This window comes from Choloepus didactylus, chromosome 8 (assembly GCF_015220235.1).
Source record: "Choloepus didactylus isolate mChoDid1 chromosome 8, mChoDid1.pri, whole genome shotgun sequence".
Taxonomy (NCBI): Eukaryota; Metazoa; Chordata; class Mammalia; order Pilosa; family Megalonychidae; genus Choloepus; species Choloepus didactylus.
The window spans coordinates 122,845,065-122,863,363 of NC_051314.1; the positions used below are offsets into that span (position 1 = coordinate 122,845,065).

Sequence of the window (18,299 nt, forward strand, 5' to 3'; positions counted from 1 at the left end):
CCCAAACAGAAAACACTCGCCACTTCCCCTTCCCCTCAGCCCAACCAATTTGGCATTCAGAGTACACGCTCACTGGAGAGGGGCTGGGCCTCTCCAGGCAGGAATTGGAGGCAGAGGCTTCTCTGCTAACTTGCTGGGAGAACAGAACATTGGGAATGCCTTTCAGTGCCCCAGTTCCTGGACTGCCTCACAGAAGCCAGAAGGCTTGGGGTAATCCGACCACCTCACTGCCTCACCCCTGCAGGAGTCTGGATGCAGGCCAAGTACAGCAGCACAAGGGACATGCTGGATGACGATAAGGACACCACCATAAGCCTGTCTTCTCGAGCCTCTACTACAACTCGGCGGCCAGAGCCCCAGCATGCAGGTACTCTGTCCCCAGGGTCCAAATAGACCAGAGCCCTTGAGGAATGCGTTGGAGGATGAGCTACCCTTCCCAGGAATGTACACATCAGAGGGAAGAGAGAAAACATTTTCATGATTTACAGTGACTGCCTAACTGTGACTGTGCACTCTGCACTTGTGACATATATTGATATTTAAAATTTAAACTTGATAGCTGCACAGATGTTTGTGTTTTCTGAGATTTTATTGCTGGCATAGTGGTTTGTATTTGAGGGTGTGTTGATTTTTCCATGTAGAAATAGCATACAATGATCAGAGTGTATGTACGTACAATTAAAGCAAAGTCTTTCCCTTCCCATCTTCTTTTCAAGACCAAGCTTGTTTATATTTATCATTTATAATCTGATCTGATCTAGAAATTTAGGTTTCCAAATGCTACCTTAATGCTAGTTTTGAACTCATGGTTTTAGAGGGAGATTTCCAAATAGACACAATTATGCTGATACTTTGTTTTAATAGATCTGTATCTTGAAGGGGTGAGATCTTGGGAGATTCGTGGGGTTCAGTTTTATCATCTGTGAAAAGTAGGAAGATTAAAGCAGATGTTTTCTCAAGTCCCTCAAGCTCTGGAATTCTGTGATTCTGTAATCTAAATAGTGGCCTCAGATACAATTACATCCTATCTCCATACCCTTTGCCCTATTGGCTCCCAGAATATTATCAAAACGATGGAATTAAATTATGAAAATGTTTGATTGTAGTTATATTTAATTTCATCTTATAATTTCATTTCCAATTAAATACCCTATGGCACAATAATGAAAAAAATTTCAGATCCATAAAAGAGATAACTGGCAAACGTAAAGAAGGATATTCTTTCCTGGGTAACTCAGTCAATTTAAGGTAGAAATGTGACTTGAATTCTGGTGAAAAGACCTCACACTATAATATAGAAAGGACTAGGTTTTAATAATAGGTATACCACTTACTATGTGATACCAGGCAAGTTATTTAAATATTCTGGGGCCTCACTTCCTTCATTTACAAAATGTAAATTTTAGCAAATTTCTATCTAGTGTTTATTTTGTGCCTGGAATTGTTTTGAGCACTTTATACATTTTATTTCATACTGACTTTAATATAAAATAGAAGTGACAAAACCTCCCTGATAAAGTGGCTATGAAAAGGTTGATAAGCTATGTAAAGTAGTTGGTACATTATAGACTCCAAAGTGTGAGCTTCCTTTCACATATTCCATTCCTCAAGAATTCCTAGTTTTCTGTTCAAAATTTTTGTCAGTCAAATGGGAGGGAAACTCATTCAATGTCTGTCTTAATATGTCGTTTCCCTCTCACCATATCCTTCACCTCCATAAATCTGGACCTACACCTTTTCACTGTTTTCCTCTTTTCTTTCTTTATCCAATAATGTTTAATTTTCTTCCTTTCCTCTACTAAACCTTTCCATTCACTTGCTATTTATTGAATGATCTTCCTCTGGAAACCTACTGACATGCTTTTTGTTACTAAGCTATCCATTAAGTGGTTAGGGGTCTCCTGGGATTTCCAGCCTCCTTGATATGAAGCTGAGGGACAAAAGCAGGGATGTCAGTTTCTGTGACCACAGGATACGTGTCATAGGATACGATATGTTTTCCTCCAAGAAATCTTACCCAGAATCAGCCCTTAGGGATGTGGCTTTGAGTGTTTTGTGTGTAACTTCATTTTTCACCTATAACAGGAATTAGGAACTCTCACCAGGATTAGTGACTAGTGTTTCAGGGAACAGGGTGTACAGATACGTTCTGTCTAGGTTGGAGGGTGTTGAGGGAGATGGAGCAAGATAGAAACAAACTGCAACATCTGGCAATCTCTTTGTAAGCAAAGGAAATTGAATTAGTAGGAGTGGAGGTTACAAAAATGTCTTGTAAGTAAACATCTGGAAATAGTTACTCTACCCTGTATGGATGATATCTTGTTTCTTCTTGTGCTAATACAACTCTTTAGAGGAATGTCATCATAGAAGCCTAAATATTTGTTAGATAAGTAGATGTGATATAACTTTGCTGCTAAAAATAACAAAGATACAGACATCATACTGCGAATTCTTTGGCAGTGCGGAGAATTCCGTATTAACATAATGTTGTGGCACAATTATGATGGGAACACTTTCATGTTCACTTTAGAATTACTGAAAAAATAAATCATATATATTCATCTACTTATTTTCTAGATTTAAAATTTTAATATACTAACTATTCTCATGCTAAAAAATATAAAAAAATTCAGAAGATAGGAAGTATAAATGAATGATAACACCCCAAGACCTTTATCCACAAACTTAGTTTTATGTTATGCTGGGCATGTTCCGAAGTACTGAAGATATAATACCAAATATAATATGATTCTGCTTATGCAAAAATTTAAGTATAATCCAATTCTTAACTAGACAATAAGTCTAATAAGGTACATAATAGAAGTATGTGCCTGGTACCATGGAGAGCTTGGTCGCTTCTATGTGGTCATGGAAGAGGTGGTTAAAAAAGAGTCCGTAGAAGGAATGCTAATTGAATTGAGTTGATTTTACGGTGTTCTTCATAATATGATAGCAGGAGTTGGAGGGACTGAGGGGGATGGGGGCACTACAGACAGAAAGAGACATGAGAAGCAAGCCAGGGAGGTTTTAAGTAACTTTGTGCTTTCAGAGAACTAAGAGCACTCTGTTATGGCTGGTATGTAGAGTTGGAGGTTGGGGGTGGGGAGGCTGGACAAGAGGTAAGTCTGGAAAGGTAAGGAAGACCTTCAATACCATACAGAGGTATTGTGGTTTTATCTGGTAGATAAAATAAAGTCACTGAGCGATTTTAAACAGGCAGTTTCAAGCAATGTTGTGCTTTTGGAAGACCACTTTGTCTGCAATGAGGAGGATGGTTTGAAGGATTATGAAACCGGCTGGGTGGATACCCAGGTTTTTGCACTACTTACTCATGAGATTAGAAGAACCTGGACTAAAAGCAGTATGGTGGAAATGAGGAGGAGAAACTGACAAGATGTTAAGGTGGTAGAGTCTCAAGTGTTGGTGATTAGTTCCATGTGAGAAGACAAGGTAAGGGAGAGCATAGGTTGACTAGGTTTTGTCTAGTGTTATGTGGATGGTGCTACATGAAGGGAGACAGAAATTATAGGTGGAACGGCAAAAACAATGACTTCAGGTTGAATATGTGGGAATTAGCACAATTCAGATAGTAATCAAAATTGATAGGCATGGAGGCAAGATGGTGGCATAGAAAGGTGTGGAATTTAGTTAGTCCCCTAAGAGCAACTAGTAAATAGCCAGGAAGAACTAGAAAATAAACTGCTGAGGGACAACTGTGACCAGACAACATCGTATACCAGTCAGGAATGGGTGGAACAGCTGAGATCGCAGCATAGAACTCTAAGTAAATCTTCCCAAACTGTGGAGCTGGCGCCCCTCCCCCATGGCCAGGCAGGCTGAGTTGCAAAACTTTGCTGTGGGGAAAAGAAGCAGCACCTGCAGGGAGCAAGGGAATGTAGCTCAACCAAGCCCCAACTGCAGATTTAATTAACAAATTTGGACTACCGAATACATGTACTACTATGAGCACAGTAAACCCAGAGTAAGCAGGAAAGGAACCCAGAGGTTCCTTTCTCCACCTGGTGGAGAGGAGGCAGGGCTGATGGAAAAAATATATAAATAAATAAAAACAGGGGCTTTTGGAGTCCACTGAGCTCAGAATACCAGAAAAGGGCTGTTTCTCAAGAAAAGGGGCACACAGAACCAGGTACCTACTCTGGGCTGGGGAATGGCTCTGAAAAGAGGACTTCTTCCTTTTTCTCCCCCTTTTTATTTCTCTCTCTCATTCTAAGTAGCTCATTAGAGAAAGCCTCAGGCATTTTCAGTTGTCAGCACTGACCTAGTCAAGGGTGGAGTTAAGATAGTTAGAGAGTCAAAGGAAAATCTCAAGTGTAGGAGACAATTCCCTAAAGGGCTTATCTTCCCTAAGAAAAGGGGGGGGCAAGTCCTCGCTCAAATGGTGGCCCTTCCTTGGAGAACTCAGACCCCAGGGCCTGAGGAGGAGAAGTAACCAGAAACATCTTAAGCTTGCCTTCTGACACCATTAGTTCCTGGCTGGGACAGAGTCCACTGGGAATTAAATATACCACACCTCAGTATGCTGGTGGAGAACTACAGGTTGACAAGAGCCACCTCCTGGGCAGGATAGGAAAAGCAGAGAGTCTACAGGCCTCCCAGGAAAGTCTGACAATCTTCTGGGTCTCACCCTCACGGAAACCTGATACTGAATACAGCCTCCTCCTGAGACCTGGGCCTATCCTGTCTGGGAAAATCTGATTGGGGTAATCAAGGAAACCAGATGCCTAGACAATAATAGAAGAGATGAAAAACACAATGGAGACATACAACAGCAGATTTGAAGAGGCAGAAGAAAGGATCCATGAACTGGAGGACAGGGCACATCTATTCATGTCTCTAAATTCTGAGATGTTGAACTGTTTGTGTATAACCTGGTTGGGCCCTGGTACTTCAGGTATCTGTGCAACACGTGAGACTGAGAGCCAGAGTTCAGCAGTTATGAATGTCAGCATTACCCCATGCAGCTAATGTTAAAGAAGCTGACAAAGAGATCAGACTTCAATTAGAGATATGAACAAAATGGACTTGATTAGAACTAAGGTAAACCAGACAAAAGAGAAAAGAATGATATTGACTGTGTTTTAAAACCTCAAATTCTGTGTGGGACCAAAGGAAGAGATGTTATTTGGTGTAAAATCTACATTTTCTGTAGCACACTGTATGCTAACTTGCATGGTCAGTTTATTCAAACACTATAATTACATGGAACCTTGAATAGGGGGTGAGATCTGGTTGGTTTGTTCAGATTAGCATGAAACCCCAATACATCCCAGAGTAATTTGGGCAGAGAATAAAAAGTATTTGCAAAGTCCCCTTGAGGGCCCAGGGAAAAATGAAACATTAAACTTCCCCACCTGGGGAATTCCTGATATTCTTGCAAGCACTGGGGACTACCATTGTAGTAGGCCAAGTCCTTGATCTTGGGGCTTGCCGTTATAAAGCCTGTTACTGCAAAGGAGAGGCTAAGCCTACTGCCTAAGAGTCACCCCCAGAGAACCTCTTTTGCTGCTCAGATGTGGCCTCTCTTTATAAGCCCACTCAGCAGGTAAACTCACTGCCCTCCTCCCTACATGGGACATGACTCCCAGGGGTCTAAATCTCCCAGGCAATGTGGGACATGATTCCCGGGGATGAGACTGGACCAGACATCATGGGATTGAGGAAGTCTTGACCAAAAGTGGGAAGAGAAATGAAACCAAATAAAGTTTCAGTGGCTGAGAGACCTCAAATGGAGTTGAGAGGTTATTCCAGAGGTTATTCTTATGCATTATACAGATATCTCTTTTTAGTTTTTAGTGTATTAGAATAGCTAGAAGGAAATACCTGAAACTATTGAGCTGCAATCAGTATCCTTGATTCTTGAAGACATTTGTATAACCATATAGCTTATGCAGTATTGTGAAAACCTTGTGCCTCACACTCCCTTTATCCACTGTATGGACAGACGAGTAGAAAAAAGAGGCACAAAAACTAAATGAATTAAAGGTGGGGTAAAGGAGTATGAGATGTTTTGGGTGTTCTTTTTTACTTTTATTTTTATTTTTATTCTTATTTTTAGTTTTATTTTTTGGAGTAATGAAAATGTTCAAAAAAATTTATTGTGATGATGATTCACAACTACATGAGGATTCTGTGAACAATTGATTGTACATTTTGGATGATTGCATGGTGTGTGAATATATCTCAATAAAATTACATTAAAAAAAAAAGCTAATAGGGCTTCGGAAACTCTTTCCTTAAAGAAAATGAAGGCATGACCAAATTTATACTTTCGAAAGTTGAACCTGGTGGCAGAGTGGAGAATGGCTTACAGTGGCTGTTCCTGAAATATTGCACACCACAGAAGTGAAAGATTGGAAGTGCTAAAGCACTAGGGTCTTGCTATAATTTATTTTGGATGCTTCTAAATAAGGCTGCAATATAGGGGCACATATTAATGTGAGATTCATTGGGAAGATAGTGAAATGATGAGAAATTGTAGCTCTGACATCAGAATACTTGGGTGGCACTTCTGGCTCTGTCCCTTTCCATCTGTGTAAACCTGAGCAAGTTAATTACTACTTGGTGCTTTGGTTTTCTTATCCAAATAAAGGTTAAAAATAGCTCCCCTCTGGAATGGTTTTTGGGAGATTCACATGCACTATTACAGCATACATAACCCCCCCCCCCCCAGTATTATTAGCAGTGGTTGTTTGTCCTTGATGAATATCTAAACTCTCTAGGACTTAGTTACCCACATGTAAAATGGGGAGTATAATCATATCTACCATATAGAGTGTTTATGAGGATAGATGAGAAAATTCATATAAGGTATTTAGCTCAGTAGATCAAACATTTAGCAATTATTATAAATAGTAGTATTATTTTTTTCAGAAATAAAACTCCTTGATTAGGATATAAATGGACTCATCAAAAATTTACTTGGAAGCAAAAATATAATTCAGTTTCGAACTCTTGCAATTTGGAAACTCGGTAATATTCTAGAAAGAGTTCAAAAGTTCTTGTATGTATACTCTTTTGAGACAATAAGAAGGATAATACCATTTACACTTAGAATGAAAAGAGCAATTATTTGAACTAGACTCGCAAGAGAAAGGAAAATTGTGTTTTCAAGCTCATCGAAAAACACCCTCAACCCTCTGAACACTGAACAGCTTTCCATGAAGAGATTAATATGTGCCATGTGGGAGGATTAATAAGGAAACAAAGGAAAGTTGCTGGAAAGAAAACATTCAACATTTAAAAAATATCCAAAAGCCAGATACGGGCCAGCAATATCTCATAATTGAAAAATGTTAAAAGTACAGTGATCGAAGGGACCAAATAAACATTTTTTGAAATATGTACCTTGTAACCAGGGTAGCCCCTGTTTCTCTGTGAGTCTTTGTTCAAAGGGAAGTGTACAAAGTGAAGTGTTAAATGCAGAAACAGAAGCACGGCCATCTAATCCTGGCTCTAGCTTGCAACAGGGCATTGTGCAAATTCTTTAAATTCTCTGCATCTTTTCCAGCTTTTAGGACCGTTTCTATTTCAAAGGCATACTGATAGCTATATTTGGTAATATGTTTCATTTGTTGTAGGCCCTGGGCAAGAAGAGTGCAACTTTTCCCTCTCTGATACCTGATGTAGTGTAACTGCTTAAGTATGAGAACTTACCTCATCCACAAAGTTTTATATAACTGCAAAAGAATTTGTGCTCAAAATTTGACCCTGGCACTGTAGCCTTTTGTAGTATGGTTACAGTAAGAGCATACAGGAAAAGGATGTTTTTTCCCTATATATCTTATTATTCCTAAGGATGTTTATATCATTCCTTGGCCTGTCCACTCCTCTTTGCTAAACATGCCTCAGGAGACTGCATGTGGGTTCTGTTCCAAAAAACAAAGCCATGATAAAGCCAAACCAAACTGAAGCACCTCCTAGGCTGCTGATGTTGTGAAAAATCTGTCTTCTTCTAGGGTGGGGGTAGTCTCTAGAGAAAGACCTCATTATGACCTGCGGCACTTGGAATAAAACTCAGGAACATTAGACCTCAGTTAAAAAAAAAAAAACACCTAGAGGGAAAAACAGCATCAAAGTAAAGAAGGGAAGCTTTCAACATCATAGTCCTTCTCTCATGGATGTCTGCCATAAACTACTCGGAGTAATATTTCTCCCGGTATTAAGATGAAACAAGGTCTGGAGAGGTGATTGTGAATATTATGGGAGGTGGGGAGAGAGGGAGAGAGACGAAGAGAAAGAGGCTAGAGCCAAGGTAGAAAACTATCTAAATGTAAAAATTTGTTCTGGGAAAAATGATTCCTTGGAAAGGAATTTGAAAACCTTTAATCCCTTAGCAGAAGACCTACTACACTTCTTCATTTTCTATACTAGAGGCAACGGCAGGAAGGATTACATACTGATTCTTTTTACAGATATAATTATTACTGAATGGTGTTCTAATCCCTCAAAGTCCAGGCCCTCACTTCACAGTAAGGATTTAAATTCATTCGTTTTGGTCCTTTGGGCAGAAAATCATCCCCTATCCTGCCCCACTGATTATGCAAGGGAAAGCAGATTTTTAGGGATAAATAATTTGGTTGATTTCCAAGGTTCTTCTCTTTTACATTAACATTATTTAGAATTTTGATCAGGAATATATTAATGATAAAAAGGGACAACATTCATTGGATGATGCCTTTGAGATGTGTTCATGTAAATAGGTTTGAGGAGGGATAGACAAACATACAACAGATACATATGATCAACATGGTCATTCTCTCATTCATTCATTTAACAACATTTATTGGGCTTGTATTACATTTTATCTGATGTTCTAGGTGCTGGGCTATAGTAGTGACCAAACAGACAATAATCTTTCCTAGGAAGGAGCTTACTTTCTACTGGGGAAAGACAGATACAAACCAAAAGTAATTAGTAAGATTTACAACATATTTAATGGTAATAAGAGCTATGGAGAAAAATACAGCTGCTGCAGGTGGTGAATCCACATATGCTCTTGTACCTCTGGAATCTTGAAACATCCACATGGTTGAATTTGGGGGGCTGTAAAGAAGTTTAAAAAAATATTTAGGGTTTTGAAGATGTGTATCCTAAGCTACAGTCTGCCTCTGATCTTGTTCTTTTTAGTTCTGTTGACTTGAGATACTCTTGGGCCAATGCTATGAGAAACAATCTGTTTCCAGGAAAATTCAGGCCAAACCATATAACTAATTGAAGGAAACAGGGAGAAAGCAAATCTCTCTCAGACTTGCTCCCATACAGAATCTCACACAAGTCAGTGTACAGAAAACAGCATGGCTAGATGTTTTTGGCTGAGTCTGCCCTCTGCTGACAGATGTGTTGCTGAAAAGTCAATAGATTTTTAAATTGAACCTGTAAGGTTTTGTTTTATATAACCCTCTGTGTGTCTTTAAAACTTACATAGTTTAGGTAATACCAGTCTTAATTCTGTCACTCACTCTTTTACTCATTCAAATACATATTTAGTCCCATGTGTCAGGCACTATTTTCAGTCCTGGAAATACACTGGTGAACATGATAGACAAGGCCACTGCTTTAATGGAATGCACATTCTAGGGAGAGAAGACAGACCCTCACCCCCAAACACACACACACACACACACACACACACACACACACACACACACACACGACAACAAAACAAACAAAAGCTAAGAAAATGTCACCTAATAATCTTATTTAAAAACGCACTTATGACAGGGTGATGTACTAGAGATAACTCGTAAGCCTCTCTCAAGGATATGCCATTTAAAAGGAAAGCTAAGTAACAGAAGTAGCCTGCCAATAATTGATCTAAGAATCAATTAATGCAGAGGCAGAGCCAATAGAAAGATACTAAGACAGGGACAAGTTTGCTTGGATCAAGGATAAAACAGAAGACCACTGTAAGTAGAGCCCTTGAGTGATGGAAAAATGGTTGAGAAAGGCATAAAAGAGCTAGTGAAGGTTTGGATTTAAAAAAAGAGTCCTGTAGATTTTATTCTCAGTGCAATAAAGGTATTGGAAGTTTTTAAATTGGGAAGTACCATAATAAAATTCATTTTTCAAAATGAGCAATCAGGGTTTTTGGAATTTATGCTAAATGTAATGGAAGACACTGGGAATTTTTATGAAGGAGATGCTTATGAAGTGATAAGAAGTCACATTTTACAATATGTTAATATATCTACCATGTGATTTTTACTTATTTCCCTTACTAGATTATAAATCCCAGAGCACAGTGATCACATTTTATATTTCAATTATTACCTTTGCCACTTACTTTCCATTTGGAAGTAATATTTGATCAAAATCTCTGTAACTAGACTGGACTGGGTAGAGGGCCTTGTCTGAGAGGTGGTGAATTTATGTCTCTTTACTCTCTGTGTCGGAATCTGACTTCAGCTCAATGAAGCGGAACTGACAGGTCACCCAGAGAACATAGCTGGTTGAGGGTTGTTCCACTTTAATCACAATTCTAGGAGTCTCACCAGATGATGGGCCTGCCTTACTCACGGCAAAGTCCCTGCAAGCACCCTGGGGCAAAACTGTGGGATGTGGCCAAGGAAAGGATGCAGGCCACAGCGTTTTTTGTTTTTGTTTTTGTTTTTTAACTCATGCAAAAATCAGGATAGCTTAAATACAGGTTTGAGAAATTGATGACCACTTTTCTTTATAGTCTATTTTTGGAGATACATAAATCGAATGAACAAACAAAATCCTCACAAAAGAAGGACTTTCAACAACGAAACTTCAAAGAGAAAGAGTAAAATGATCTTTTCCCATTACTCATGGGCAGTTTGCTTTTTAAAAGAAGCAAACATGAAGCTTGGGAAGCTTTTCACAAAAGCGATGGCAAATTTATTCTCTCTTCCCTGATAATGCGAAAAATTTTTCCTTGGTAAGTTTCAGGGAGTCTCAGGGCCAGTTTCAGGCATTTTGGTGAAAGTCTTTCATGCTCTAATTTTGACAAAGGAAGATTATGTGAACAATCCTGTAAAGTTCACGGTCATGCATAACTTAATTCACTGCAAAGTAGGACCTGAGGGATATGGAGAAGGGGTGGGGCTTGGAAAGCAGCCAGTAATGGTAAGTGATACTTGGCATTCGGCCTTCGACAGAAGGAAAGCCAGCGACCCCTTGCTCACTGTTTTCCTGCATAATTTATTCCTGGCCAGAACCAACTCCCCTAACTTGTCTGCTGCTGACTTAGACCCAAGAGGAAGAAAAAGCCAAACCTTGAGTTCTCTTTTGTTCCCTGCAGACCACCGGGCTCCTTCTCCAGCGTGGCGTCCAGTGGGCCTGACCCTGCTGCCCGTGTGCGTGGCGCTGCTGATCGGCCTGATAGCCCTGGGGCTCCTGTGTAAGTCTGTGTGCGCGCTCACCTGGGGGAGGAGCCTGGTTCTCAGGTCTGTCTAGGATGAGAAACGCTTGCTATGGGTTGTTCTTACTTTAATTCCGGGGCCTGTGGACAATTCAGTGTACTTTTTTTCTAACGATATCTATTTAAAGGTTTAGTAGTGGAAGATGCATTAAATATGGCAGTCCCTCGCCAACTGTAATTATATATTGGTTTTTGAGGTAAGAAGGGTTTTGCTTGTTTATTTATAGGCCGATATTTAAAATCCACAATTTTTTTTTTAATGGATTCATGTTTCAGCCTTTTCACCTTCCACAAAAGAGCAGAGCAATAGTTGATTTTGCTTTTGATGTGGATCGCTCAGAAGGCTATTGCAGAGGGAAGATATTTCATTTATATCTTACCCACTCAATATAAAGAGAAATAAACCAGGTCTTTAATCACCATGATATTTTTCAAATAGGCCAGGAAGCTAAGGTGGTATTTTGTGGAAATTTGTGAAAAATAAAATGACAAAGAGTATAAGTATTAAAGTATTTGATTTTTTTTTTTAAATTTTCAAACTAATAAGGACAAGTTGAAAATTTAAAATGGAAGTGGGTGACTCTGTCTCATCATATTAAGATCCTACAGCAAATTTTCCTGTTGAAGAAGGTGATTCAAGGATACAGATCACATAGAAGAACAAGTTTTAACCTCAAAAATTGATTTTTATAGGAAGTTTTAGAACTTTTGTTAATGATTTTAAATTTTAAAATTAGAAATATATACATATACATACATATGCACATATACATATGCATATAAAGTTCATATATATATTTCTCGTTTCTTCTTGACCCCAAAGTTTTTACTTAATTTTGATATAACTACTTTTGCAATCACCATCCTTTTCAGGGATATAAAGAAACTCTCATGATTTTCTTTATATCATCTCAAGAGGGGTTTCTCTACTTAGATTTGGAAATCTGAGGTTCAAAACTAAGTGTTTAAATTTTCTAGTCAAGTGATATTAAGAAAGTTACTTGTTCACACTGAGCCTAATTGCAAACCTGTAAAAATAGAGAAATGATGACAATGGCTAATTAAGGACTGAATGAGATAACAATATCTCATACATTGTCAAGACTCAATACAATGATCAACAGATGCATGAATTTTTGGTTTTAGACTGAATAATGGTTTGAAAATGTATACAAAAATATTTATTGAGCAGTAAACATGGTCAAGGAATTTAGTTTTAAAGGTAAGAATTGCTGTTACGACTCCACATTTTCAGATGAAGAAACAGATTTAGAGAAATTAATTTGACCAAAGCCATACAATTTAGTATGTACTGGAGCCCAAATTTGAATATAAGCTTTATGAGATCTCAGAGTCTGAGATCTTAAATATTATCCTGTTTAGTATTCCCTTTATGTAAAAAATAGAAATGGAATTTAAGAAATAAGCTGTCCATTCTGACTTGGTGACTTGGGTTAGTTTTTCAGTCCTACCAGCTCTCCAATACTCAACAAGACAGCATCTCTCAAAAGGAAGAAAGATTGGGGAATCTCTCCAGAGAGCTGCAATCTCTCCAAACACAGAACAGGAAGCTTGCAGAAACTCTGCAGCGTGTGGCTGAAAAACTCTGTCGTGAACTCTATAACAAAACTGGAGGTAAGCGAATCCTGATCACTGAGCTCCCTCTGCTTTCAGGCTATCCGTCCATGGAGGAGGGCTGAAACTGCCACACCTGGCTATTATATATTATTTAACTAATTGCTTGGCAAACTCAATAAAGCATGTGGGCATCAAAATCACCACAAGTTACAGGGATCATGTAGTTCAGATAACTGTGTGTTAGAATGCATGAAGAGAATCTTCAAATACAGGCATTTTAAACCATAAGAACAATTGATTAAGAAGAACCAAAATAACAGTACAAGTAAATAAAATACAGGATTATTTTTCAATTTACCTTGTCACATAGAGATCTAAAAGTAGTACGCATTTCATAATGTGGTTACGAATCTTTCCCCATGAGGAAGTTAACAAACTCATAACTATCATTCTCAAAATTTTTGAATGAATTGTAATAAATGTACCACACTAATTCATGGTGTTAATAGTAAGGAGGAGTAATGTGAACTCGATTTTCTGCATGATTTTTCTGTAACCCTATAATGTCTCTAATAAAAAAAATTAACAATCATACAGGCATCAGGTCTAAAATATAGGTAACCTGTATCAAATCCCAGTTATTTAAATTCAGTATGACTTGACTGGATACCAAAAATCTGCATTTGAATAGGTCCCAGCCATGATGACAAATGCCAGTGGTAGGTGAACCATGCTTTGATATATCCTTCAGGAGAAGGCTATGGCATCATCACATCAGTCTTTACGTCTTCTTTTTCTCACCTCAGTTTTCCGATTTTATGATGGTCTTCTCTATTCAAGTCAGCCTGCCCTTCTACTTTCTTTATCATGCATAGAATGGGAAGCTATCCGTATTTTCAAGTCTCCACATTTTATTTAACATTTTGGAACTCTAAATAGGACAAAGTCTCCTACTCTTCCATGCACATACCACTCTCCACCCTAAGCAGACACCCTGATTGCAGGGCTAACAATAAATGACAGCAATAGTCACCCTTCCATTTCTCCAGGTGATTCTTTGAATTCCTATAGGATTAATGATTTCACTGGTCACCACAATTTTCTTTCTTTCTTTTTTTTCTGACTACTCAGTGTATGTTTTGTCTTTTTTTTTTTTTTTTTTGGATGTCATATCATCACAAAGATAATTCAAGTTTCTCTGAAACCAGTGGTCTCTGGAATTACCATCTAGCTGTGTAAAAACAAACAAAAAAGCTATGAAAATAAAACATATTTTGTTTAAATATAAAGCCTGTATGCAAATATATTAATGATGTTGCTTATCTCACGTAAATTTTGGGTATTTTGGGTGAGATATTAGTTCTCAGTTTTATTCTGCTGCTTTCCATTTCTTACTTTCCACTTACCCATTAATCTTTCTGACCATCCATCCACCCATTCACTCAGCAACTATTTATTGAGTGCCTATTCTGCAGATCATATAAAACACCCAAGGATTTCTTCCCTCATGGACTTCTTATTGAAGTGTATGTAAGGTAGCAATAAATATATTTACAAACATACAATAAGGTAACTTGCTTGTTGCAGTTTGCTCAAGACGTTCTCAGATTTAGTGCTGAAAGTCATACATTCTGGGAAACCCTAGGTCTCAAGCATACAATAATGGTTGGTTAATCTAAGCATTGTACATGAGAGGGAAATTAATACTATGGGAAATAAAGGTAGATGATGAAAATGTGATCAGGAATTCAGGGGCATTGGGTTTTTATTTTAAATAGGGATGTCATGATCCCTAATTAAGAACATAACACAGCAGCAGAACCTTGAAGAGTTAAGAGTGTTAGTCATGTAAATATTTGGAAGAAAAATAACCCAGGTGGAGGAAACAGGAAATGCAAGGGCTCAAATATGTCTGCATATTCAAGGAATAATAAGAAGCCTGTGTGGATGCAGTGGAATATTGGAGTTTAGGTAGAGATTATGTTAGGGCTTTAAGGGACATTGTAAGGGATTTGGTTTTACTTGAGCAAAATGAGGATTCAACATGGTCTGAGCAGAGGAAGTATATGATTTAACATGAATTTTGAAAGGCTCACTCTGCAACCATGTTGAATATACAACAGCAGGGTAGGGATCAAAACAGAAAAATCAGATAAGAGGAGGCTACTGCAGTAATTCAGGAGGACGATGATTGCCCCAAACGAGGATGTCACTGGAGATGACTGTGCAATGGAATAAAGTGGGGTGTAAGAGAAAAACAGAAGTCAAGTATCCCTGCAGAATTTTTTGAGCAAAGCAGCTAGAATGTTAAACAGGCAAGAATTTTGTGGTTATGAGTGGGAAGATTAAGAAACAGGGGTGTTGTTTAGGGCATGTTTAGTTTGAGATGTAATTGAGGCAAAGTGTAGATACAAAGTAAAAATACAAGTATTTCTAGAGTTTAGAAATAAGGTCTGGGCCAGAAATACAAACTGATTTACGTGTCCAAAGCACAAGGAAAAAGAAGGCGAAACAGAAACAGAAGGACTAAAGAGAAAAAAAGGGGGAATTATCGGAACATGTTTTGGACGACATCTTCTCATCGAGTTAGGAAACCGAGTGCCCACCAGAGGGTGTCGGCCTTGGTAATGTGACCATACTTGCTTTCCTGATACTTGACTCCCATCTAAGAATAATATATCCTAAGTTTAATAAAAAAAAAAAAACCTTTTACAACTGTAAACATTTATCACACTGTATCATTCACATAGATAGGCAAAGAGAATTGATAGAAAGTGGCCTATGTTCAGTTCAGGAATCATTAGTAAATTTCTTTAGTTATCTACAACTACAGAATGGACAAAACACTTGAGAGCAGCCCATTTTTAGTCCATGTATTTATCTTTTGGGCAGAAGATATGTATTTTTCTCTTATTTCTATTTTACTTCTATAAAGCTCCTTTTTTCTTTCTTGTTTTTGTCCCCAGGGAAATGAATTTCTTTTGACTTTTATTCCGTTTTTTGTCCCCAATGGTTTAAGCACCATTGTACCAAAAGCCTCTTTAGTTAGGTGAAGAGGTAGCTCTATCTCTACTTCTTTAGTTACAGGGTATTTATACCTCAATCTTTAGTCTCTTTCCTTCTAATTGTTCTCTTGCTTCCCTCATACACTCAATGAAAATTTCACTTTCCATCAGTCTCTTTATAAATCTAAAACTTTTATATAGAACACCCAGAGAATCACTTGTCCATTGTGAAAATTATGAGTGCTCAAGAAAACATATTTCAAAATGGGAATGAGGTATTAATCAATGTATAGCACTAAGATTTCAAGGACACAGTTTATATCTACTGAAATCATCATGGCAGACATTACTAAAGAGAAAGATTTGTTTTCCTGCTCAGCCTAGAAGCAGTTTTATAATCTTTTTCAGTACAGAACTCCAAGCAGGCATTACCAATCCACCTAAGTTGACATAACAGCATCGATCACATCTGAAACGAGTATTTATTAAATGCTTTGTATGTGTACGTCACTGCGCTAATTGTACTCTTTATACTTTACCTTATTCCTTACAGCAATCCTTTTAGGTAAACATTATTTCCATTCTTGTTCTTTGTTTTAGGAAGGCTGAAGCTCTTTTCATTAGTCAATGAGTCTATCCAGGTTCATTGATTTCCTCGTGGCAGAATTCTGGGGCAAGCTCCGGGGCAATGTCTGAGAGAGTCCAAAAGCTAGTGAACCTAATAGCAACTTGGGAGTCTCAAGTTATGTCAAAGATGATCTCCTAAATTATTCATTGATTTATCATTTTTTGTACTATCAAATATTTCAAATATATCAAAAAATATAAAATCAGTGTAACACTCATCCGCAAATTGTTCACTCAGATTTCAACATTAGCTTTTTGACTCGTCTATTTTTAAAATAAAGAAATCATTACAGATCTCATTCTGGTTGAAATTTCCACCTACCACATACCCGCAAGGGACTCAGTTACAGTTTCCCAACTCTCGAAGGTCCAAGGCCAGGTACCCACATGGGTGTTAAAACCACGGCTCTCAGGACCTAATTCCTATATTCAAAACCACAACATATGTGGTCCAGCTCACCCGCAGTCTGTGAATTAATGTCTTTGGCCTTAATGCCCATCTCAATTTCTGACACACAGAGATGTATCATTATAATTTCATGCTAGGCTCAGTATTTAATTTTTTCTAAAATTTATTTATTTGTGCTTAGAGTGGGCAGAGTGTGCATACCGTATTGGTCTATATTGTATTTTTTAAAACCCTTTACTATTCTATGAGAGGATATTAAGGAAAACAAAATATTGAGACTCCATTTGTTTCTTAAATGCAATACATATTGAGCTTATGAACATGTAAAGATCTCTTTATGGAACTGAATATCCTGTGTGCTGAATTATCTAAGCAAAGGGCAAGTAAGTTCCTGTTATTCATTACTGGGCCCAAAACTCCATGCAAGTGGCTGGTATCATTTTTACCTTCTGCTTTATACTCAGCACCTATTATAGTTCTGGCATACAGTGGGTGACCAGTGAATATTTGTAGTTAGCATTGCCTAAGCAATTAAATACTAAAGGGTATCAATTATTTTTTGGGTCATCAAATAGTATTTAATTTCAAGAGAAGAAAAACTGCAGACTCAGGTACAGAAGAACTTATTAAATGTGGTTTCTTTCCAAGATCACAGGTGCAGCCCTTGCCCAGAAAAATGGAAGTGGCATGGGAACAAATGTTACCAATTCTATAAAGAGAGCAAAAGCTGGCAGGGTTGTGAATATTTCTGCATTGCTGAGAACTCTACGATGCTGAAGATAAACACACAAGAAGTGCTGGTAAGGTTCTGAGGCTTTGCCAGTATTGGAGGGATTTTCATTTGTAAAGCTTTTAAAAGAGCTAGATAAGAAGATTCTAAAGAGTCAAGGATTTTAGTCTTCAGATTCCCCCATTTATTGCATTTAAGGCCTAAATCTTGTTCCCAATATTTTGAATGATCCCCTGAAGTATCTTGAGGGGACTTCTGTTCTCCACAAATACCTGTGGATACATGAGAAATATCTCTCCTCATCAGTCAGGCATCACATGAAAAATGTCTTCATTTCTTACCTTTTGGTTTTAGTAAGAAGGGAACTATATTGATACCAGGTCGGAAAGATGAAAACAGTACTTCAGGCTTTTCTATAAAAATGACAAAGCCTTTAGTTGAAAATATTATACTTAATGGAACCATTACCATAATTCCCAAATATATCTTGCTCCCTAAAAGTTTAGCCAGGATAGACAGATCAAGGCAAATATGAGAATGAACCTA

At 37.9% G+C, this 18,299-nt stretch overlaps 1 protein-coding gene across 1 annotated transcript in view; it reads left to right on the top strand.

Moving 5' to 3' along the window:
* The first annotated feature begins 57 nt into the window (after positions 1-57).
* Positions 58-18,299, top strand: part of CLEC1A (C-type lectin domain family 1 member A) — a 27,981-nt gene continuing 9,739 nt past the window's right edge. Inside the window, exons 1-4 of the mRNA XM_037846084.1 lie at positions 58-367; positions 11,285-11,383; positions 12,863-13,039; positions 17,672-17,823. Of these exons, the coding sequence (XP_037702012.1) occupies positions 253-367; positions 11,285-11,383; positions 12,863-13,039; positions 17,672-17,823 (543 nt within the window). The 5' untranslated portion in view covers positions 58-252. The remainder of the gene's footprint in view (positions 368-11,284; positions 11,384-12,862; positions 13,040-17,671; positions 17,824-18,299) is intronic.